General features: G+C 39.7%; 1 protein-coding gene across 3 annotated transcripts in view; it reads left to right on the top strand.

Annotated features, from left to right (window-relative positions):
• Positions 1-207: 207 nt before the first annotated feature.
• Positions 208-24,337, top strand: part of grm3 (glutamate receptor, metabotropic 3) — a 42,400-nt gene continuing 18,270 nt past the window's right edge. Inside the window, exons 1-5 of one of the 3 annotated variants that reach the window (XM_026176092.1) lie at positions 208-376; positions 3,689-3,759; positions 9,808-9,867; positions 18,532-19,083; positions 20,165-20,308. In XM_026176092.1, the coding sequence (XP_026031877.1) occupies positions 18,772-19,083; positions 20,165-20,308 (456 nt within the window). In that variant the 5' untranslated portion in view covers positions 208-376; positions 3,689-3,759; positions 9,808-9,867; positions 18,532-18,771. Of the gene's footprint in view, positions 377-805; positions 908-3,688; positions 3,760-9,807; positions 9,868-18,531; positions 19,084-20,164; positions 20,309-24,337 lie in introns of those variants that run through there. The other 2 variants (XM_026176093.1, XM_026176095.1) reach the window with 2 other exon arrangements.

The following is a 24,337-nucleotide window of genomic DNA, read 5'->3' as shown; positions in this document are numbered from 1 at the left end:
GGTAAACATGTGCTAAGGGGGGGGGGGGGGGGGGGGTGAGTGGCTAAGTTTTCTTTTTATCCAATAAAAATGTCTCCTTGCCAGATCGATTGTTGTTGCTAGGAGACTGAAGCATCCTTTGGCAAGGGGCTTCAGCTCTGCTCGTCTGTTGTTTCTCTCTCGCTCTCTCGCTCTCTCTCTCACTTACTCTCTCCTCACTCGTGCACGCGCGCTCACGGGCACACACACACACACACAGCCACGGAGCTGGCGCGCAGAGCAGTGGCGCCCATCCTCTCTCTCAGTGCGACTCCTCCGAGGGATCAGGAGTAGACTAAGTCAAACTTCCAGCAGCTTGAGATTTGTGCGCAACCTTTCAAGGATCGAAGCCGTCAAGGTAGGTCAAATCTCACACATTCCTGACTGGTAGGCAGTGGTTGTCAGAGTGCAGTGAAAGAATTGACAGTCCGGGAGCGTTCAAGCGCGCGTCAGCCAATCCTACTGTAGGGAACAATTTGCTTTGAACTTTGCGCAGGATTTAAAAAGCCAGTTGTACTGCATAAACGTGCTTGTTGTTTCCTTTCAGTCACGTTCAGTAATTCTGGGTTGTGTCAGCGGGGGGAAAATGGTTGCTAATCTCTGCAGCAGATGCACGATAAAGATACAGAAGGTGAAACAAAGACTATCTGCAGTTGCGTATTTCACTCCGCGCGGAGAAGTTATTTGGGTTCAGACAAACCGCACTGAGGCATGTCCCTTGGCTTTAGGCTTCCCGGGGAAGGGTGGGCGGGTAGTCTTTGAAAAGAGGCATACAGGTGGATCCGATATCTGGATCTGGTTATTGTTTATCAATGTTACTTTCCGTTTGCATCTAAGGATCCACTTCACACCTTGCGCTAGAGGAAAGGCAAGTGGACCTGCACTGAAGGTAGAACAAGCAAAATGGGAATGTCCACATTAGTTGCTGTCTATGAGCTATACTGGCTTTAACTAGCAATGTTATATTTCTCACTAACAAGCGTAGAGGGGTAACAGAACTTAGAGGATAACTGGATAAACATATTGATTCATATAGCCAAACCCACATGTTATTACTGGCCTTTAAAAAAAAAAAAAATCTTCTGCACTCTACTAGAAAAACAACTGCAAATTACAGTTTTATAAACAGTGAAAAATCATGGCCCGTGTCGGAATTCATGTAGAGCAGGTGCATTTTTATAAGCCCCGAGAGAGAGGTTGTAATTAGCTTTAATATATTAAGGGTCTATAATGTGCTGTCTTTTAAAAACAAACATAAAAACAAAAACAATGCATTTTAGGTGTGTGTATTTTTGTGTTTAATTCTTACTGGTGTGCATTTTGGACACACTTCAGAACAGATATCATTCCTGCCCCACACGACCCATGCTGAAACATGCATCAATGTGTTGAATAGTCAGTGAAAGACTTTTGATTATTCTTAATCAATTTTAACCAAAATTGTCATATTTTACTAGAATGATATGCAGCAGATAAGGATAAAATAATGTTTCTGTTATACTGGAGTTACTGTATTGAATTGGGAACTACTAGGTGATATATAATTTTACCAAACCATGATAAAATGTCCATCTGTGATAATCATATACTGTGTTTTTTTTTTTAGCTCTATTAGGAATGCGATATCAAAATGATTAGGTTACTAAATAATAAGCAATGAGAATTTTTAAATTAACTATGTTGCTCAGTTAGATAAGAGTGTATTTGCTCAATGTGAACATGTTATCATTGCTTGTGTAAAATGACAGCTACATGCTTTTTCAGAATAATATATATGAATATAAAATATTCATGTTTCTATGATTATGGTTTTTATGTATATTGTAAAAATGTAATGTTTGATTAACTAGGCTGGGATGTCCTTATTGATATAAAGCAACATCAGTGTAAATTCTTTGTGAAACTTGTTGCATAACTAAGTTTAATTTAACAATTGTACAGAGAGTTTGCACATCATTAACTCTCTGCATGTGCGTGCAAGGATGACAACTATAGGTGGGGATGTAGTGACATGTTAAGACTTTAACTTGTGTTTACATGCTTATGTGTAAATGTATTTATGTGCGTTCTTCAGTGTCAGGAGATGTTAATCTGTGGGTAAGGCAGCTGAAAATTTCTCCTGCTGAATGGATGTATTTTGTTATCAAATGTGCTTACAACCTTCTGATTGTGATTTCGATTTGTTTGTATGTACTATATATGTCGAAATGGTCATGTACATTCCACACACTACACCTAACTGAACTGGATGTACTACAGAACCTCATCAATAGCTGCTGTAGAGCAGTGCAAAGTGTGTGTATGTGCATGCTTGTGTTGTATCATAGATTCTGACTTTAGAAGAAACGCTGAACACTACATATTATGGGATGATGTTTTCAGTGATGCGATGACAAAATGACTTTATTAGTTTATATATTTTTCTTATAAATCAGACGTATTAGCCAAAGTCCCTTTTCTAGAGCCATAAATGAGAGATTATGGTGAGAATTTATGTTGTAGTCAGTTCTTTAAGCTTTTATAGGACATTTAAAAAGTTTTATTATTCATGGGGCACAGTGGCAGTTAATAGCAGTTAAATCCAAAAGCGACTTGTGTATTAGAAATATAACAAAGTACTCATAGAAATTTTTAGAACGTCACCTTTATCATGACCTCTTTTCTGCAGCTATAGCCATATGTGCTGTGGGGAGCTCTAACATCCTGAAATGCACCTGCTCAACAGCTTGACAGGATTGTGCATGACAGCTGAGACGGAGGTGTGTTTAATCATAAGTTGGTGACTATATGTTACCAATAGTAGGATGTACATTAACTGCTGAGAAAAAAAGGAGAGAGGAAAAGGGGAATTTTGCTCCAAGAGTGTTTTTAAGACATTATCTATATTTTTGTTATATTCAATTAAAATTTTAGAAAGCAATATGGATATTCCATGTAGTGTTATTTATTTCTTTATTTATCTATGTGACTAATGTCCTAGCCAGTTAAAAATGGAACATAATTTTACTGAATATAAAAGGATGAGAACATTTAAAGAACTATCAAAACTGAGCAAAATTTAATAGACAAGGATGAAAATATACAAATATTTTTGCATGATTTAGAACTATTTGAAACAATCACATTATATAATTATCATTTGAAATTTTGCTGAGATGTGTGGCGCTCCAGTGAAGAGGATTAAGTGTGACTAACTGGAATATAAATAATTTTAAATAATTTCTTTATTTAATCGTTTGTGCATATGTTAAAAATATCATTTGTATGCTACATTTTTTAGAAGGATATTTTCCTGTTAAAATGTTTGATGAAGCATACGTCACTAAAACTCAAGCATAGAAAAAGCTGCCACTGACAGTCAATTACCAGCTTTTGCTCCTGCTTTACAGTAATATTCATTTAAACTGGTCAACAGTGTCTCCATACTTTTGACGCTCAGGTGTTTCTGAGGACAGCAGAGTGCTTTTTTATGCCGCTGTCCTTGGTGCTGAATTCATTTTCTTCCTGACTCGAAGTCTTTATAGGCAGTCTCATACCTACAAGGCATAAATGAAATTAACATCACACGAGATTGTATTTTCACAATTGTTATACTGATGTGAAATCATGACTTTTCCTCTTTTGTTCTGTTCTTTCTCTTTCTGGTTTCTTGTGTTCATCAACACTGAAGATGAGGGGATGAAAACATGGAATCTAATCTCAGTGTAAAGCCAAGACGAGTCTAACACAGTAAGCAGACAGGTAGGTTAAAAATGACAGTGACTTGTTTCATGCAAAAAACAAATGAACCACTTTGATGAACAAATATGGACATGAACTATGTTCTGCTTCTGCTTGTCAGTCTGCTCCATGTGTGTTATCCTGCATGGACATGTAGGTTAACAGCTGCCTCTAAGTTGCTATAAGTATGAATGGCTATTTGTCCCTATGGGATGAATTTATGACCAACCAGTGGCATCACCACGCATTAAAAGAATAAGCGAGTGTCTATTGAAGTAATTAAATGCAATAATTTGCTGCTCACCATCAGCCCGATATTTTGTTAAAGTAGGTATCATTCCATGAAGCCATATTTGCATTCAGCTTTATGTACTATACCATCATAATAAGACAGCACTATCACTTTCATGGCAGCTTCATCACAGAAACAAACAAACAAAAACACACATGGAAGTTTGTTCCAAATGAATAGATCTCTAGTTTCCCCACTTTTAAATCTGCACATTGCCAACTTGCCACATCGACGTCTGGCTTCACCTACTTGATTGTCTTGTTGTTGTTGTTTAAACATGATATTTAGGAGTTTGGCTGTACCAAGGACTGATAATTTGAATATCACTCCTACACTGACTTCCAAAAGCCAGCATGTCGAAATTTTACAAAATATTTATTTGGCATATTTTTTGTCTGTAAGACGGTTATTGACCAATAAAAGTGATGGGACATAATGCTTATAACAGTGACCTAAATTAAGGAATCCTAGAAAGCAGGAGAAGGCATCATAGAGAAAAAGTTACACTGGCATATTTGTATAAAGATTCTGGTTTTCTAGCATGTATCATTTTGGGGTTTTGTTTTTGTTTTTTTGTTAAATGGTTTCATTTTGAGGATAATTGCTGTTTTTAGTGATTCCATGTAGGGAGTAGTCATTAACACAAAAAATAGGTCCCTCATCCATTCTCGGAGGCCTCCTGAAGTTCTTTCTTTGAAGGTCTTTCCAGTTTTATCATTTTTTTCTTTATAGAAACACTGTTGCTGTGCTCAACATGATCCTTTCACTGTTATGCTCCAGTGAGGAAACAGGGAAGTGTTTGGAAATCACTCCTGCTTCCCACAGCTCACCACTCATCATTAACTACAGTCACAGCATACACTGAGCTGCGCACACACTTACCAGCATCCACGTGTATACACTGCGTGCACTGACATCCCTTTTTCACTACATGCACACATGCATACATACGCGCAGGGGATGAGGCAGTGAGCGAAAGGGCAGTGGGATGTACAGCTGTGATGGTGTGTCTCAGAGAGAGATCAGACTTGTTAATAAATTATGATCTTGAGCAGGGAAACTGTGTGTGTGAGAGAATGTGTGAAATGCATAGTGAGGGGTGGCTTCCTGGTCATGCAATAGCGGCTATCGATACAAAACAAAAGTTACATGGTGCAGATGTCGTGACATTTCCAGATGTTTTATTGCTGGATTACAACCTTTTTCATCTGATGCCAATTAAAGGTTGTTTTAACTGATAGCTGATAATACACAGCGTAATAACAAGATGAAGATCCAGAACTGGGTTAGTGTTTGGAATGGGCAATTTGAAAATGGAAAAACAGCAGTACAAGTCATTATGTATGTTAATGTTAGTGTTTTATATTCCCTTTGGTAGTGTGATAGTGGCATGCAACTGAGTTTTTTATTACTTCTGTCTGTGAATATGTGATTTAAAATGGAGGGCATTCAGCTAACGGCTTTATCCCTGTTTTAACTAAACCTGTGAGGAGCACACACAGTGTCAGTTTTCTTCTTTATCTCATGTCACTGGTCAGCAGTGTTTTATAAACTGGGATAGGTAAATGACTACTGCGTGAAATACCAAGTGGTTCTGCTTTCATTTTTTATGTCATAACCAGGCAAAACTTCCTGTCACACACAGAATTGTCCAGTACTGTAAAGCGTCTCAGGTCTTGGTCACATTACAGCCATAGTAACCTTTCCTCCCCTGTTGCATCAGGTATAGTAACTACATTGTTCATACAGTATTCACCCATATTGCTCAAGTCAAACTCTCTCTATCCGACCACTCAGCGTTTCCTTGCTCACTGCTGTGCGGGCATCTGGCACACACCTGGGAACTGCATGAGAGCTGTGAATGTCATTGTGAAGTTATCAATAAATAATAGTAGGTACAGCATAGTGCCATAAGTTGAAAATGTCCTTTGGACAATTGTGAATTTAGATTTAATTTTAAATGTATTAGATAAATGTCTTCTGCAAAGCACAACGACTGAAAACAAGTATTACAACAGTGGCAGCCACTTCATTAGGTACACCTCTTCAGCCACTCGTGAATGCAGACACAATATCCAATCAGGCAATAACATGGCAGCAATGCAAAGCATTTAGGCATGTGGGCTTAGTCAAGATGACATAGTGAAGTTCAAACCAAGCGTCAGCATGGGAAAGAAAAGTGAGTTAAGTGAGTTGAATGAGGCATGGTTGTTGGTGCCAGATCGGAGTATTTCAGAAAATGCTGATCTACTGGGATTTTCCCACATAACCATCTCTAGGTTTTACAAAGAAAAGAAAAACTATCCAGTGAGCAGCAGTTCTCGTGATGAAAATGCCTTGTTGATGCTAGAGGTCAGAGGAGAATGGCCAGACTGTGCTGAGCTGATAGGACAGCAACAGCAACTCATATAACTTCTAACTGAAACCAAGCTACACAGAAATGCCTCTCTGACCACACAACGTATCGATCCTTAAAGCAGATGAGCTACAGCAGCAGAAGACTTCACCGGATACCGCTCCTGTCAGCTAAGAACTGAGGCTTTAATTTGCATGGGCGCACCAAAATTAAATAAAAAATGTTGCCTGATATGATGAGTCTTGATCTCTGCTGGATGAAAATCTCAGAGGAATGTTTCCAGCACCAAATTAAGGCTGTTTTGCAAGCCAAAGGGGATCCAAGACCACAAGGAGCAAGGTGTACCTAAAGTGGTCTGTGTGCGTATGCTTTATGGTTGTTGCCTAAAAGTCAGCTTGTTTTATAGCTTTTATAATTTCTCACATATGACCCAATAAACTTAATGTTGCACTAAGTACTTAAAAATTCTCACTTCAGGTCTTATTTATATACATTTGTGCATATACGCTTTTAGTGGGTATGCATTTGTTTTGGGGGGTTTTTTTGTCTTGTTTGATATTGATAGTCACTCATAGTAAAAAAGTAAAAATAAAATCCTCCCTTGCTTTAAAACATAAACATTATTATAATATTCACAAGTCAGAAAGACGAAACTGAGCTTTTTAATATAGTTAAATAAAGACTTCCTGTTTAAATTCAGTCGACTGAACTTTTTGTGCTGATGTGGGAACAATGAATTTTACAATTACAGTGATGAGGATTCCAGGGCTAATGTGGGAGGGCAAATCATAAACTTAGTACATAATTTAAATTCTAATAATTAGTGAGGAATGTAATTGGTTTTTGCACATAACCACCTAACCGAAATCAAGCAAAGCCAACCAACATTTGGTCCTATCTGAAAGGCTTTTGTCTCTGTCCAACTCAATTAAATGTACTCTTCTAACAGCCTCAGATAGCTTATACTGTGGTCAACACTCCATTACTCTCTACCTGTCTATTAAAGCTCTGTGCACCTCATGTATCGACCATGCTGAGGACAGAGTTGCAAGCTGTGTGAACATGAATTAAGTAGGGTACCACAAGATCTGTGCCATGGTGAGTTAGACTGATGCGTCATGATGTCTCACAGGGTCATTACATGACAGTTAAGTTGATAGATGCAATCCACTGAGGAGTAATTCTACTTCTGACAGGTCCACTGCCTTCTATAGTGATAAACTGCAGGTCTGATGGATGCTTTCACACATTTCGCCACCCTTTTCTGTTTTTAGGTTGAACAGACATTCTTTAATGTTTAAATCATGCAGTCAGACGTGCTGGAGATCACAAAACCCAGGGAATGCACACATGCAGAGACATCTGACTGAAACTTAGTGGGAAAGGATAAAATATTAATCGATTTTCAACACAATGTAGAATAATTTCTAAATTGTTTTTGTGTTATTTTTGTCAATTAAATGTAAAAGTTTCTCAGATGTTGGGTGACGTTGCTCTTTCTTTGCCATCAGCTGTCAACAACTCAAACATGTTGGAGTTACGGTGATAAAACAGAGGAAAAACAGAGACAAATGTGCATATTTTATATGTTTGAACACCTTGTTTAACATTGTAACTTGACACGAGACTCGAACGAAGCGGAGTTGAAATGAAATTAAAACTATTAATACAATTTCTGTCACTTAATGCATTTTCATGGTTAAGTTCAAACCATTTTGGAGGTCTCGCTGTACCGCAACTTACAAAAAACAGAGCGCTAAGTACTCCCACTGCAGACTTTTTGTGGTGCTCGAAGGTTAAAAGCTCTTTTAGTAGAGGATCCTTTTGGAGTACCCACTGCACATGAGAGCAGAGTCTAGCCTGTGTAGCTCTAAACGTGCTCTATACGGGTTAAACCTATTTTCATTTCAAATTTACTTTCAAGTATGTAACAGAAGGAGGATCATTCTATTATGAGAAACCAGAGTTCAGAGGGTGTGTGGTTAATATTTGCAATTCTCTAAGGTCCATTTCTATGTCATGTCTAACATGATACCACCTTTAACCTTGGACCCTAATGGAGGTCAGAAATATACCGATTGATCAATACAGGAAAGGCCGAGTTCAGTACCTGATTATTGATTTTAACTGGTAAATGGTAATAAAAGATGGCATAATAAGCAGAGCTATAAAATGCAAGTAAAAATTTTTAAGAACTTATTTATAAGACTTTTTTTTTTTTAAAAAAAACATGTAGATTTATGCGCTAATACTAAAGGGTTGGAGGGTTGTGCATCATGTCTTGCTCGTTGTTTGGTTGTTGTATTTTGTGAGATGTTTCTGTCCTATTTATGGATCATCAGCCTTTCCTGCCTAAAACGCACTTTGTAAATAATTAATGGTCACAGCCCATTGCACCCGTTACACTGTCAGAAGTCTAGGACACCAGTTCTACACTCATATGTACACGCACGCACGCATGCGCGCGCACACACACACACACGCAGGTCATTGTTTTGTGAGTGGGAAAATAAAAAGTACACTTTTCACACAATTTGAAAAGGCTACACCGCACTCCGTCTTTAACAATTCATATACCTTGAATTCACATTCACTTAACAGTTGTAAGTACCACTGTTCTTACTTGGCCTTAAAAGATAAGAATGAGAAAGGAGAAAGAGATGGAAGGAGGCTGAAACACACAAAGCCACTGATGAATTAACTGATAAAGCTCTGACAGTGTGCACCGTCTTTAAAGGGGTCTGTTGTTCAGCACACAGCAGCAAAGCTTCTGATGCTACATCCATTCTCTTTCTCTTAAAAAGGAAAGAAAGAAAGACCTCACACACACACACACACACACACACACACACACACACACACATACATACAGTGTCTTCTCATACTGTGAGATTCATGTCATTGGAGCAGCTTTCAGTTCTGTCAGATCTGTAATAGTCAGATAAACAGGCACATACACACACACACACACACAGTCAGTGGAAACACACAGGTTGTGGGGCTATCTCTCCTCTCAGCGTACCATGGTCCATCGACCCTGCATGGCTGCTCTCAGCTGGATACGTGTCATCCACAGCAGCCCTGCCTGTTAGGGAGAGAGTGAGGGCTGTGGTGGGTGTAAGGGAGGTGGAAATAAATAGGAAGAGTGGAGTACCAGCAAAGGAGGGGGGTGGAGGAAGGGATGCAGGGAAGCTGCTTTGGAGCAACCAGAGGATGTAACATGAGAAGCAAAAGAGGAGTGTGGTTTGACTTGAGCAGGGTCAGAGGTGAAATAGGGTTGTCTGTCAGATGTTACTCTGCATCATAGCTCCCAAGGAGAAGGGTCAGTAGTCTTCCTGCTCTCTCTTTTTAGTCAACAGTGCTGTTATTTTCTGCCTGTTCTTTACTCACCTCAAGTATCCCCCCCATATCTCTCTAATAGGGCTCTTTGATGATGTTGCTATGTGCCAGCTGGTGTCTTCTCCCATCCTTTTCAATTCAGGTAAGGCAGTTAATAGCTGTGTGTGCCTATCTAATGCAAAGGTAGATGTCTGCATGTCAGTCTGTGAATTAACTGTAAAAAAGAGGTCGTGGTTTTACAGGAAGCAGACATCCTGTTTATTTTTGTTTGTTTGTTTGTTTGTTTGGGCAGATTCTCCCTTGCTTAAAGTCACAGCACATAGCAGCACATAGTGCACATAGCAACAAACCACAACAAACCAAAAAAATGTTTGCTTTAAATTTTGTGCGGGTGCATCTTATTTCTCAAGAATAAACAAGTAAAATGTGTGTTGGTAGTAGTTTGGTAAGTTTGTTACCTTGGACTTAGTTTGGTGTCAAATGATACTTTTGTTTGTTTGTTTTGTTTGGTCATGCTTAAATATGGAGCAGATGGGATAGACAGCATTTTGATGTGCACTTTCATGGGCCTAATTAGGGGTTTAATCATTCAGAAACAAAAATTTAATCAACAGTCTTCGTCACATTTCGATGTGCCAATTTCATGACATTCCATCCAGGCGAAGGGCACACTGGATGTACAATGCAACTGATTGGATTTCACTTTTACTTTACAATCAATCCTCAAATGTCAAAGTATGTCTTTGGAGAAATGTTACATTCCCAAAGAATGGCACCATGCAGTACAGAAGAAAGAAAGGAAAAAAGCTGTTAACCACTAATGTGGCAAAGGGTGTGTTTTGTGATGTAGCAGTAGTGAGAGTTAGTTCATTCTCTATAAAGATTAGTACCAGTTTGTTTTCCTGCCACACCAAAAAAACAAGCTGGGGTCAAAACTACTCAGCGTTTTAAATAAGTATTTTTAATACAGCCTCTGTCACTGCTCTGCATGAAAAACCCAAGGCTTATTGTCCTGTACTTTAACCTCCTTGGAAACATTTTCAGTAATGGAAAAGGGGACAAAAAGATTTTCTGTTACACAGTGTGTGTTCCACTTGCACAGTTGCTCTTGAGAAAGGAAGCTGGGTTTGGGAACTTTCCAAGAGGTTATAATGAAGCAAACATTCAATTTCAGCGGACACCATGAGATAGTGTAAAAGTGCTGGGAGATATTGTTTGACACATTTCTGGGAAGTTGACCTCAAGAGCTGCCAATTATAACAAAGCATGGTTTCAAAGGAGTGCATTGGAGGAACTCTTAGAGTTCTAGCTCCATAAATATACAATTTTAAACTCAACAACACACATCCATAAGCATGCGTTTACACCAAGACACCCTCAAAACAAACACAGCCAGATCTGCAGCCTTCTTGCAGTGTTGTACTCAAAACTAATCTCATGACAGTGTTCTCTTTTTTTTAGACTCAATAATATAATTACTAATAATGATATTATTATTATTATTATCATCATCAACTTTAATTTTTGGAGGCTATATTTATAGGGACTCCAGCTTTTTCAGGGGAATACTGGAAATCATTCAAGGAGGATCTTTTTTTTTCTCCACTACAGACAAACATCAAGGATGTGTGACGGTTTTGAGAATTGATATAAATCTTTCATTGACACCATCAATGTCATCCCCCATGTCCCTCCAAAATATAGAAATTACGTGGAATTAAATATCCATGTCAGGTAATCTCCTGTCAGAATTTGACAGGAACATCACAGTTATATAAATAATATATGCCCATATAAATGATATAAATTTTACAGTTCAAATTATGTATTAGTACTCCTGCCTTGCCTACAGTAAGAATTTATTATGTATCATATAACCTGATTTTGTGTGTCCTTTACGTGCTTCCTGACCACACTCATTCAGATCTCTGTTGGTTGATGCACAAGGAAGCTAAGACATAGAAATAGTCTGCTTTTAGGTCAACCCCTCAGAGAAGCAGAGGTGTGTGTTTGTGCATGTGTGTGTGCACGTGTGTGGGCGGGTGTTTGTCTGGGTGTGTGCGTTCGTCTGTATGTGTGTGATATTACAGAGCAGAGTAGTAAAGGTATGGCAGCCGCCTGAAGAAAAATTTGAGCTGCCTGCATCTAAGAGAAGCTTTCATCCTCCTACCTGCCCACTAAAGAGGGGAGACTTACTCTTTCACTTTCTCTTACACATGTGCGCGTGCACACACACGCACACATAAACACACACAGATAAAGTAGGAATCAAGAGAAGTTTTACCATGAGCTTGCTCCTTGGTCTAGATTGATTTTTCTAGTCACAACGTCAACCTCCAGCTTCTGTCTTATCTCTCCCGAGGATTGCAGGAGAGGCACAAGTGGCAGAATTCAAAAGAAGTGAGCTATGTCTTACTCAAGCCTTGTGAGTGACTTTTTAGTAGCCAAACGCAAACTCAACAACACAGAGAGAATGAGGGAGGCTAACGGGATTGCTTCTTGGGGTTGACAACATTTCTGGCTAAGATCAGACATCCTGGTGATGGGGTCAAGGTGTGTGTGCACACAAAATTCTGTTTGTTTGCTTGCATTTATTAATTTACTGATGGGTAATTTCACTGCATTTGAAGGGGAAAAACATTAGATCTTATATATCTTTTAATTATACCTTCAAAACAATTGCTGTGGACTAAATAGACATCAGCAATATAATCTGGCACTTTGACAAGTCAGCAAAGCAACAGCCTGGTGAGTGTATAAGTTGAACAAATAAACAAGTGCTCTACACTCATGGCCACTGCATTAGGTACACCGGTCCCACTGCTTGTTACCATAAATAGCTTATTAATCAGTGGCAGCAACCCAGTGCATTAAAATCATGAGGACCTCCTGAAGTTCAATCCAAGTATTAAAATGGGGAAGTAAGGTAATTTTAGTGACTTTAAACATGACATGGTCTTGGTACTTCAAAAACTAGTGATTTAGGGATTCTTCCATGCAAGCATCTCCAAGCTTTACAAAGAATTATTAGAAGAAGAGAAAATATCCATTAAGCAGCAGTTCTCAGGTTAAAAATGCCTTGTTGTACCAGAGGTCAGAGAACAATGGCCAGACTGCCCTGTTAGGTAACCAACAGCACCAGATGACCACACCGGGTGCCACTTCTGTTAGCTAACAACAGGAATATGAGGGTATAATTTGCACCTGCAAATGTAATGGTGCAGGGGATATTGTCTTGACACGCTTTGTGACCTTTACTACCCACTGAGTTTGATTTAAATGACACAGTCCACTTGATCGTTGCCAACCAATGTTCATTATGACCTTTATGACCACAGTGTTATCCTAATGGCTGTTTCCAGCAGGACAACCTCCCATGTGACAAAGCTCAGACCATCTCAGACTGGTTTCCTAAACAAGACAGTGAGATACTCAAAGGGCCTCTACGGTCACCAGATCTCAAACCAACAGAGCACCTTTGGATGCTGTAGAGCAGGCGATTCACATCACTGATGTGTGGCTGACAAATATACTGCAACTTCATAAAGCGGTCAGGTCAATATGGACCTAAAAATGTTTCCAGCACCTTGCTGAATCTATGCCAAAAAGACTTAGGACAGTTCTGAATGCAAAAGGGGGTCCAACCTGCTAGTAGCACGTACCACCTCATAAGGTGTACCTAATAAAGTGGCAGGTGAGTGTAATTTATTTAAGGCATGTAAGGTTTTTTTGACAGTCTTGTATTTCCAAATTGTGCTACCAACACATCAAGAATCCTGTAACCTGTATCCTGTTGATACCTTTATGTGTCCATGAGCAAATTATCTGTTACTTTAAACACTTTACACATTTTTAAGTGAACAAATCGGTCTTTTTGTTCAATTGAAGAATTCCAGGGAAGTCTTCTTGAGGTCGTACCTTCTGCAACACTTGCATTATGCAATCATAAACTGCCAGCTTGTTCTGGGACAATGTATGCTTTTTAAGATTCTTCACAAGGATCTAGGTTTGTTGAAATAACTTTCTAAGTATTTTTTTAGGTGTTTTAGCCATAAATCATCATAAAAAGCATACATTGATTATCCCTTCAAAGTAATTTGCATTTAGCTAGTAAGTAAGTAAGTAACCAAGTAAGCATAATTTCTTTTTACTGATGTGTAGTATTGTTTCACATGGGTCTTGGGAAGATTAAAGTGCTCTGATGCAAAATATAAATTCAAGCCCCTCTCAAATGAAGTTAAAAAAATATCTGATATAAAACACAAGCCGCTAGACCAGCCTCCTAAAAGCAGGACAAGTTTTGTCTCATTAGCCTACTCTTGCATGCATTATTGCTAACTTACACATGCTAGGTCTTAATAAATAGAGCAGCTAACATTTGCAGTGACCTTGTTCCCATGTGCCTATACTGTTAGAACCTATCAGAATGCACCAGCATTAGTCAATAAACCAGCGGACCTCAAATATACAGGCGCTTACACTAGCACAGATTTGTAATATCCCCCAAGACTGGATATTAGAAAAAAATGCAGACTTCAGACCCAGAAGCTACCTCCATCATTTAAATAAAGCCTAAATTTGCTAGCGTCATTTTGTAAACACCTTCGCTGTAATCCTTTGCTGTTCTTGCTGCCATGACAGTCTGACAGCTGAAGACTTACTAAACACGATGCCCGTAGAATGCATGCTATCCATGCAAAAAGAAGGCCGCAGTGGAGCGACTATGCTTGGATCGTACGGCGCTACACAAACCTATACCCACTCCCAGGGTATGCTTGATCATCTAAATAAAACTGGTTTGTGAATTAATCATGTTTCTTGTTCATGATGTTTAAGGATTGGCCGAAAGATTTGGCAGTAGCAAAAAACTATTCATCTTACAGATGATACTTGGAATACTGGGACGACTAAATAACATCGTTGCGAGATAGCGAAACAGTATCATTTCAATCTGTTAGAAAGTTCAAGGTCAACATTATTTTCATTCAAATTAGTCACACAATCACATTTTTATGGCCTGACTGCCTTAAGACAAAGGACACAGGCAATGGGCAAGATAGTACAAAAACATAAAATGCACTGCTGGTGGTAAGGTTTGGGTCTGTTTGTTTGGTCTAATCATTATGAAGTTAGACCAAACCATTCTTGCTACTAACTTTGTGGTTCTTTCAGGCAGCCATCCTAAGCTGTCAGTTTGCCAAACCACACTACGAATAAGCCTGTCAAGACACTCCCGATGGCACTCCATTAAAAGTACACAACATACTCATGCCACAATTCTTGAAACCCTCGGAATACAATCTCTGCTGTGCCTTATTGAATGCAGTTAATGTGGAGCAACAATGTGAGGGTGTCTGTGATGTGTAAACCTAGAAATCTAAAACTGTCCACAAGAGATGACCAACTGATGGAAATAAGAATATGATTTTCTTTGATCTTTCTAAATGATTTCTTTTGTTTTATTGATATTTGGGGAGAGGTTTTTCTCTTTACGCTATATGGTTAGGTCTTCCACTTGCTCTCTATAGTGCCTCTCACCACTGTTGCTTATTAGTCTCATCTCTGTGGCGTCATCTGCAAATTTTATGATTCTGTTGTTGTCATATTTGGCAACACATTTCTGTGTAAACAGACTGTACTCTAGGGGACTCAGAAAGCAGCCCTAAGGCATGCATTGTAGATGAGAATGGTTTACCTATTCTCACAGTCTAGGAACTGCTTCCCAGAAAATTGTATTGAAAGCAAATCTGTAATCAATAAACAGAAATGTAATTTATGTATTTTTGATTTCAAGGTGTACTAAAGCAGTGTGCAAGGAAATGATATAGCATCACCTGGAACAGTAGGTAAATAACATAATAAATAATGTGTGGAGGATAGCAGCAATGCAAGAAAATCTGAGTCCTAATCCTTTGAGAAGTTTTAAGATCTGTTTCTGTCACCTGTAGACCAGCCCCATTGGGTGGGCTCTGGGGTGCTTGTTGTGAGCGTTAAAATTAGTATAAAAATTGCTCAACTCATCTGGGAGAGAGGCACAGATGTTGATAGCTACACTAGGTTTTGATAGACCTGGATATTTGGTAATGTTTCTTGTTTCTTGATTTAAAATTAGTGGTAAATTCTGTCCAAATACACACACACACACACACATACATTTGCACACGTATCAAATGCTGTTGTTGGGTAAGAACGAGTAGCACTGGAATATGGATATTCACAAAGAATTTAAGATAGTCACTGACCATTCCACTAACTTTGAAAAAATTGTAGCCCTGGGGCCCATGCTGCTTTAATGTGGCCTTGGCATTGTCCTCACAGTCGGCTGCAAGCATTTCACTTTCTGCTTGCAGGCATGAAGCAAGAGCACTGACAGGTAGTTGGATTTCCCAAAGTAAGGCGAGGTTTTTGCCTCTGGTTATGCAGGTGAAATGCAGAAAAAGTTCTGGTAGCACAGATTTTAAGTTACAGAAGTCAGAATATCTCCTGTGTGACAATGGCTCCATACAGATCATTCAGTGCCTCTGCAGCAACATCTCACAAAGGGGATTATCTTAGAGGTAGAATAACCTGCGCCTTTTTCTTAAGCTGTTTCAGAAGTGGAAGGCCATAGTACAAGACTAGTTAAATTAAGCAGACAGTGACCTGTCAGTAAAGAACCCTGAACAGAACAGAACACACAAAGGCTCTTTGTATCCTTTGAGAACTGGTTCAGATGTGAGGTTCAGTCCCCTTTTTCCTTGAGCACTGCATGTTGGCATGAAATCAGCCATTCGTTTTGTGGAATAGCAGTGACATATGAAATGAAAACAAGTGAGTGAGAGCATCCCACAACCTCCTCCCACCCTGTTGGATTCCTCCAGCAGCATGGCTGTGTGTTGTTATTTTAAAACCAGCATGCTGATGTTTAGGAGTTCTATACCATACTAAACAAGTTACTTTTGAGTGTTTGTCATATGAACATTTGTTAAGTAGATTAAATACTAATCAAAGGTATCATAGTGCTTCCTCTGGAAAAAATAAAAAAAGAACATTACATTGTGAAATTTTATATCAATTAATCCACTAGTTCAGACTATTCATTTTCCAAAAATGTCAACCTCAAAGGGAGAAGCACTAGTTAATTTCTACTAGCACTAGGGAAATCCATCCAATAATTGTAAAGGCCTTTCAGTGTTGATAGAATTCAGTGTTCTCTATACTTCTGATATCATACATCATTTTGTACTGGTGACATGTGACAACATCTGCCATAAAGATTTAGAAACAAAAGCAATTCATCAGCAACTTAATGTGTTTTGTTGTGGTTAAAAGAAACAACACTGACTATTAACTAACTGTAAACTGTGGTAAAGGTTTTGCTGACCTACCAAGTCAGTGCCACCTGCCGTTTTTCCTATCACAATGGCTACTGTATGAGCTTTTTCACTTGATCTTGAAACATAAAATATGTTGTTTTGGACATTTGCTGGAAAAAAATTGCTTTCCCACACACCCGAGGGAGGTTGGTAAGCAAAAATTGATGATGAGTTACAAACAGTGTTTTTTATTGTGGAACGAACAGTTCCTTAATTGTCAGCTCCCTAACTCCATATATTCTGATGATCCCTAAAAAAGCTAGAGACATTGCCTAGCTGTAGGGAAGTTGATTTGCTCTATTACAGCACACTTGGCATACATTATTACATACTAAGATTTAAGATGACAAGATACCTTATCAATACCTGTTCTAAATGCAAAGGGCATAGTGATGCATTGTAATAGTACACATAATATATCTAGGTGCCGTTTCTTTACTTGTTAAAATACTGATCTCAGTACACTAACCTTAATGACTCCCAACAGATTATTTGCCTTGCAAATTCCCACAGCTCTGCACTTCAGCTTGCAATGCATGGATGCTGCTAAAGCTAAAGTATTTTTACAGGACAAAACCCCTCCAGAGCTACAGAAGCTCTTGTATATTTCTTACCTTTATACTCACATGGGTTGTACTGTCCAAACATGTAAACTGCAAAATCTGTAGAGTACCGTCTTTAACATTTAGCTGATATATTTCATATATTTTAGGCCGGCTTTGACAAAAATGGAGGTGGAGCACATTAGTGAAGAAAACAGTCAAAACACAGCTTTAATTGAGTCGTAAGCTGAGTAAGTAGCATCAGCTGTTGTTGGCCTCATTGTTGTCAGACAGCTTCTTTCATGGTAAAATGCATTCAGCCCTCACTCTGTAATTATGCAAGGGAGAGGGGGAGCAATAAATCTGATAACACACACACGCACACACATGCACACATATACTTAGGGGTATAAACTCATGGACAAGCGGAGAATTGCTGGAACAGAGATGAGATTAGAGAAGCTTTTCTGATCTGTGGCATGAGAAGACTTGGCTCGTGTATCAACCAGCCATCTAAGCTGGCTTATCCTGATACAACCAGGGGCAGACACCCCACACACACACACATACGGGCGCGCACACATGTGCACACTTACAATAAGAAAGTTTACCGGGTGATGTAAGGGAGGAGGAGGTTGGAGAAGAGTGGGGTAAAATCTCCAAACAATTCCATATCCCTGTTAGTCATGGCCTTGCTTTGCCTGTAAAGCAGAAATGACTGAGCCCTTGTTAGCAGTGTCCCCAAACTCCACTAAAATGTCTACTTTGCTGTCTTTCTACTTCATTGTACCACAAAAAGTATTTCAGCTTTTAGATTTGCCCTGTGGCATGTGGACTGACAAACTTACATCCCACTCTTCTTCCCTCCTCTCTTTTCTCCTCCTCTCTTCTCCCTTCTTCTGCAAGCAGAACTGATGCCCAGATGGTGTGCCCCTCCATGTGTGGTCCAGTTCAGTTCTCCCTGACCGTTTCATGGGCCACAAAACAACCCAAGAATCCACGGCCGCTGCCTGACTCAACCCCACTGAGCACTGTCCACTTCACTTGTAACCCCTCACCCCTAACCTTAACCCTTAGCCCTTCGCTTCCCTCTGTCTCGCTCTCTGTCACGCCTGTTCTTGCGTTCTGACAATCCTCTCTGAGCACAACATGGTGGCCCGCATTCCCTTTCTTGTTTTGGTCATGATGTGTCAAGGCGTTTTGCTCTCAGACCCACCCCAGTCACGTCGGGAGATCCGCATCGAGGGTGACCTGGTGCTCGGCGGCCTGTTTCCAGTGCATGAAAAAGGAGCTGGCATGGAGGAATGTGGCCGTGTTAATGAGGACAGAGGGATCCAGAGGCTGGAGGCCATGCTGTTTGCCATAGACAGAATCAACTCGGACAAAGCTTTGCTACCAGGGGTCTCCCTAGGGGTCCACATTCTTGATACCTGCTCCAGAGATACCTATGCACTTGAACAGGTGGGTGAAGATTGCCATTGTGCATCAATGGCAGATGATGAATCTAGACAGTGTACAAATGTAATTTTCTGCCATATGGTAGTTTTCCCACACACCTAAAATTTAGTCTCACTACCACAAAATTAGGTCGCATCATAATCATATCTTACATATGTAAGTCAAAGTCAGTTTAAAGGACATTAAAGGTAAACACATGACAGCACTGAAAGTAATCAAATCCCCACAAAAGCATATTGGTGAAATATCGGGATAATCCATGTGAATGCTGATGTAACGTTTTAGGTACAGCACAGTTAAAATCTAATTAGTTGTTTTGTGCTCCTGGGCGACTTGAACTTTTGCTATATTTTGTCTTTAAAAAGTTGCTCATCTAAGTAATTTTTGGCCTCAGAAGTTAAATGTGCAACGTTTCCATTTTAAATCGAGTAAAACTATAGGCTCTCATTAAAAGGTAATATTCAGGTGAAGTAAATGTACCTCAAAATTCTATTTTATTCACAAAGGAAAAAGGATATTGCCTTGAATGATAACAGCAAATCCGTGATGAGAAAGATAGATTGAAGCTATTTTCGATGGGGGAAATGAGCCAGATAAAAAGAAAGGATGGCACTTTCCCCTCAAGGATTGTTATCTTCAAAAAAATCTTCTTATTGCTGAGCTATTTAGGTATGATGCATCTAGTGATCTTACGCAATGAGCTCTGTGACTGATTGCATAAACCTTGAATTGTTGACATCTGGTTTCTCTAAACAGGTTGTGGATTTATAACTTGTTTCCCACAGCAGTTTAAATACAGTATAATCTGCCTTGGTCTCGTATGAGTTAATTTACAATTTGGACCCTGTACTGAAATGAATCAACCTCATGTGTGAAGCAATAGATTTTCATTGTCCTTAGAGAAGAGAGAAACTTTGCATTAAAAAATAACCTCAACGTATTCAACTTTTATTTATGTAGCACATTCATTACAGCAAAAATACTTCAAAGGCTGATTAAGAATTAATAGAAAACATAGACCATATTGTACCCTACATGATCCATTACACTTGTTCTAAAATATCTGTGTCTCTGTGTTGCCCAGGCTCTGGAGTTCGTAAGAGCCTCTCTCACCAAGGTGGACGACACAGAGTTCATCTGTCCCGATGGATCATATGCTTTGCAGGACGACAGCCCGCTTGCAATCGCAGGAGTCATAGGAGGATCTTTTAGCAGTGTCTCTATACAGGTAACAAAAGTACAGAAGTAGTTATACAAACAACAATCACTGTGATCATCTACTTTTAACTTTCTCATTAAGTTTTTGCTTATTCTCCCGTGGCCAAGGGTTAAAGTGACATTTTCCATTTCTGCTGTTTTCATATTTATGTGACTGTGTATGTATGTGTATGTCTATTTCTTAGAATCAAGCTACATCGGTGTGCTCTTGTGTGTTTTCCCAGCCCGTGTAGCTCTTGTCATAGAACTATGTAATTTGCATAGTTTAGCATAAAACCTCCTTCTCCCTTACTCCTCTGTGACTGCACAAAAGCCTCCTCCTATCAGTCCTTAAATCCCTAATCTCTGAAACTGTCTCTCTGTCTTTTCTTTCTCACCCTGCCCTGTCTTTTTCTCTCTCTTCCGTTTTATATATTGTTTTTTTTTTCTCCTCTAAATCTTTGCTCTCTCACTTCTCATAACTTCCTGCTTCCCTTTTTTTCCCTCCATATTTATATGCATTCTGAGGCATCCCTCCCGGCTATTTGGGGAGATCTCAGTGTATGCTGACCTCAGCCCCCTTCTTTTCCTCCTCCTCCTTCCTGGGGCAGCCATTGTTAACACATCTGCACTGCCTCTTGTCCTTCATCACACATAATTATGCTTTGTTTTCTTGCGGCTCGTTTTTGTTGGCCTTTGTTGCTGGGTTTTTTTTATCGTTTTGTTTTGGGTTTTTTTTTATCTAAACAGCAACCGTGTTTACAAGACCTGAACTGTGTGCTGTTTTGTGATCTAATGCCAGTGAAGCTAATCTAGCTACTCCTTCATGCCTTTGTACTTGGCCAGTCTGTCTGTGGCTTCCAAATGAAGTAATAGGGAATTATTTTATGTTTAACCATGCACAACTAAACTCCAGTGCCTTGAAGGCATTTACTTAGCGAGCATGATTCCTCCCCTCTACTCATTCATGTCTCTGTGTATATGTCTCTGTGTGTGCATGTGTGTGACTTGCATTCCGAGGAGAAAACCCACAGAACCCCTCCTCTGCACCATTTTTTCCGTCCTTTACTTTCATTTCTTTCCATATCCACATCCAGCCCATTCCTATGCATTTCTCCCTTCCCTCTCTCTCTCACAAGGGAAGAAGGCAGCTTTCGCTAACAGAGTAAACTCCCCGTGTCCCTACACACAGCCCTCTTAGGTAGCTGGTCATTGTTCAGTGGCAGGTAATGGAGCAATGCGGTTACATTTTGCAGCGTGACCTTCCGTGACATTTAAGTCTAGTGCCATCTTAAACCCATAAAACCTGCCTGCAGAACTATAAGCAGCCATCAGTGCGTGCGTGCTTGTGTATGTCAGAGCAGGTGTTGGCGTAAGTGTCGGCCTGTTCTGGCGCACATCGGTGTATGTATGTGAGCGTGTGCTCTAATCTTCTGCATTATTAGTCTAATGAGATTCTGACATGTTGTCAAAACAGCTCATCAGCTGAGCTATGAATGAAATATAGAAAAGCACAGACTGATGCGCTCTAACAGGATTAAACTGAGGCGGGAACAGAATGGCTGTGTAGTTTGTGTTTATTTGTGGGTGCCTGTGCATGTTTGATTGTGTATGTTTACATGCCTTTGTGAGCGCGAGGATGTCTTCCAGTCGTATCTCTACTGTTTGTGTGACACCTGTGATTGAAACTGCAATAAACAGAACATGACCATAGCCCAATCAATAGTAAAAGGGAATGCAATATAGACGCTACTAGAGCTCAGGCACCCGTCACTAATAAATGATTCACCATGTGCATATGTACTTGCTGTGTTTTCTTTTATTTTCATGTTACGCAAGAAGCAACTTCTACAAGCAGAGATCTTCAATATATGTTGCCATTTTCCATATGGAAAAAAAAAATCTTTTCTCAGCTTTTATTAAAAATATTTGATTAAGTGCCTTGCAGTCAAAGGTTAAAGATCACTTGAAACAGATAAACACTTATACCAACTTTAAATAACTAAGCGCAAGAAGCTTTAGCAGTTTCAAACTGATGCTATTGTTTTTATATATTTCAACCCCATAAACATTCCTTGTGCTGATTCTCAGTTCCACTTTGTTTTAACTTTACCATTCCCTTTCTTCTGCCAAGCCTTGGTACAGCCCTTCATTTTATCCGCTGTTTGTCCTGTGAAAAGCAAAACACACCTTCCTGTGGAAGTTCTGCTTCCATACGAATTAAACGTGTAAGTAGCAGCCAAGTGGTGCTTATCAAATACACCTGATTAACTGAGCACCATCAAATGTAACCACATCTTTAATCTATACCTCTGCTTTCTAAAATGGCTATGGCAACACAGCTTAAGTTTGCTAAATGGAAAAAACAAACACAGCACATCAGCATAAACGCCTCATACCAACTGTCAAGCACGGTGGTGGAGGAGTGATGATTTGGGCTTTTTTTTTACAGCCACAGGACCTGGACACCTCATAGTCATGGAGTAAAACATGAGGTCCTCTGTGTACCATTTCATTTTAGAAATATATATTTTAACTCAAAAGTACAATTTTTAAATTTAACCCTAACCCTTGTGCGTGTTTTTTATTTTGACAGCGAATGCGCACCTGCAGACCACTTATGTGCAGCCCTGGTTATTTAGCTCATCATATCGCAGCCACAGAAATTATTTTGTCCATGAAACCATAAAGCTGCACTTTCTTTTTGCCTTATAGTCAGATTTGTCATAACTTTTCCGTTTTGTGGTAAGCTTTTCTTTGGCTGTCACTTCTTCACCCTGACCTGTCTTATTTGGCTCAGCAGAACTAAAATATTGTGGCGAGCTCAGACAAGGAGGAGACAGAGGTGTCGTTTGGTCTTGCTTCCCGTGAGCTAGCCAGGGAGCACAGTCGTTTATTGACATCTGCAGAAGAACACTGCCGCTAGCTAACTGCTCAGCGCGGCAACCGCACAGCAACAACAACAACAACACACAGGACGCCCTCTGACCCCGGAAGGACACACCGTCGCAGCGAGAGGGCGTCACCCGTCACTATGGCAACATAAACAAAACATAACTGTACAAACAGAACCCCGAACAGCCCTGACCCGCTACAATATGCTGCTGAGAATATAGCCCAGAAGAAGCGTATAGTATAGCTTTTATTTTGGAAAGAGCCATTTCTCTGTAATAAACTCTCTTTTCCAAAGATGAGTGATTCCTCAATAAGATACAGGGCTTGCAAAATCGCCTGCTGGGGCTAGCGATTTTTCCAGTCGCGCTACCAAAATCTATCTCTGCCCTGCCCGTCGGGCTATTGTAGGAAGGAAAAATATATGTCAATGCTTTTGCATTCTTTCGGAAATGTAGCTGGGTAATTATGTCATTGGCATCGGTGAGAGCCACTGTCAATATGTGACATATTGAAATCGCGTTTGAATTTGTGCTTGTTTTTTGCTTTCACTTTGCAATCGCGCAAACTGTGTATAGAGAGCGACAGCACTGATTGGTGAGTGATGATAATTTGCGCACCAATTCCTCTGACATCGTCTTATCAATCGTTAGCTTACTATGCAAACATGACAAGTGAAATCTCCCGCAGCAAGCTTAAACATGTGAGAGGTTGATCACGCAGAGAATCGCTGAGCGTTGTGTGAGTGCGTGTGTAAAAGCAGCAGGATATATATTTTAGTTCTGCTGAGCCAAATAAGACAGGTCAGGGTGAAGAAGTGACAGCCAAAGAAAAGCTTACCACAAAATGGAAAAGTTATGACAAATCAGGCTATAAGGCAAAAAGAAAGTGCAGCTTTATGGTTTCATGGACAAAAGAATTTCTGTGGCTGCAATATGACGAGCTAAATAATAACCAGGGCTGCACATAAGTGTTCCGCAGGTGCCCATTCGCTGTCAAAATAAAAAACGGGCACAAGATAAGAAGTTGCAACGCGTGTTTGCGTACATAAGATTTTCAGGAGGAGGACAGACATTTGTTTAGAACTCTTAAAGATGTCGAAGAAGCTCCTTTAAGCAATTACTGTGATGTTCCTCCACCTCCAAAGAAATGTCAGAAGGAGTCCGAA

Source organism: Astatotilapia calliptera, chromosome 7 (genome assembly GCF_900246225.1).
Source record: "Astatotilapia calliptera chromosome 7, fAstCal1.2, whole genome shotgun sequence".
In the NCBI taxonomy this organism is placed as follows: Eukaryota; Metazoa; Chordata; class Actinopteri; order Cichliformes; family Cichlidae; genus Astatotilapia; species Astatotilapia calliptera.
The sequence above is the reverse complement of the archived record's forward strand: the minus strand, read 5'-3'. Positions and strand labels throughout refer to the sequence as shown.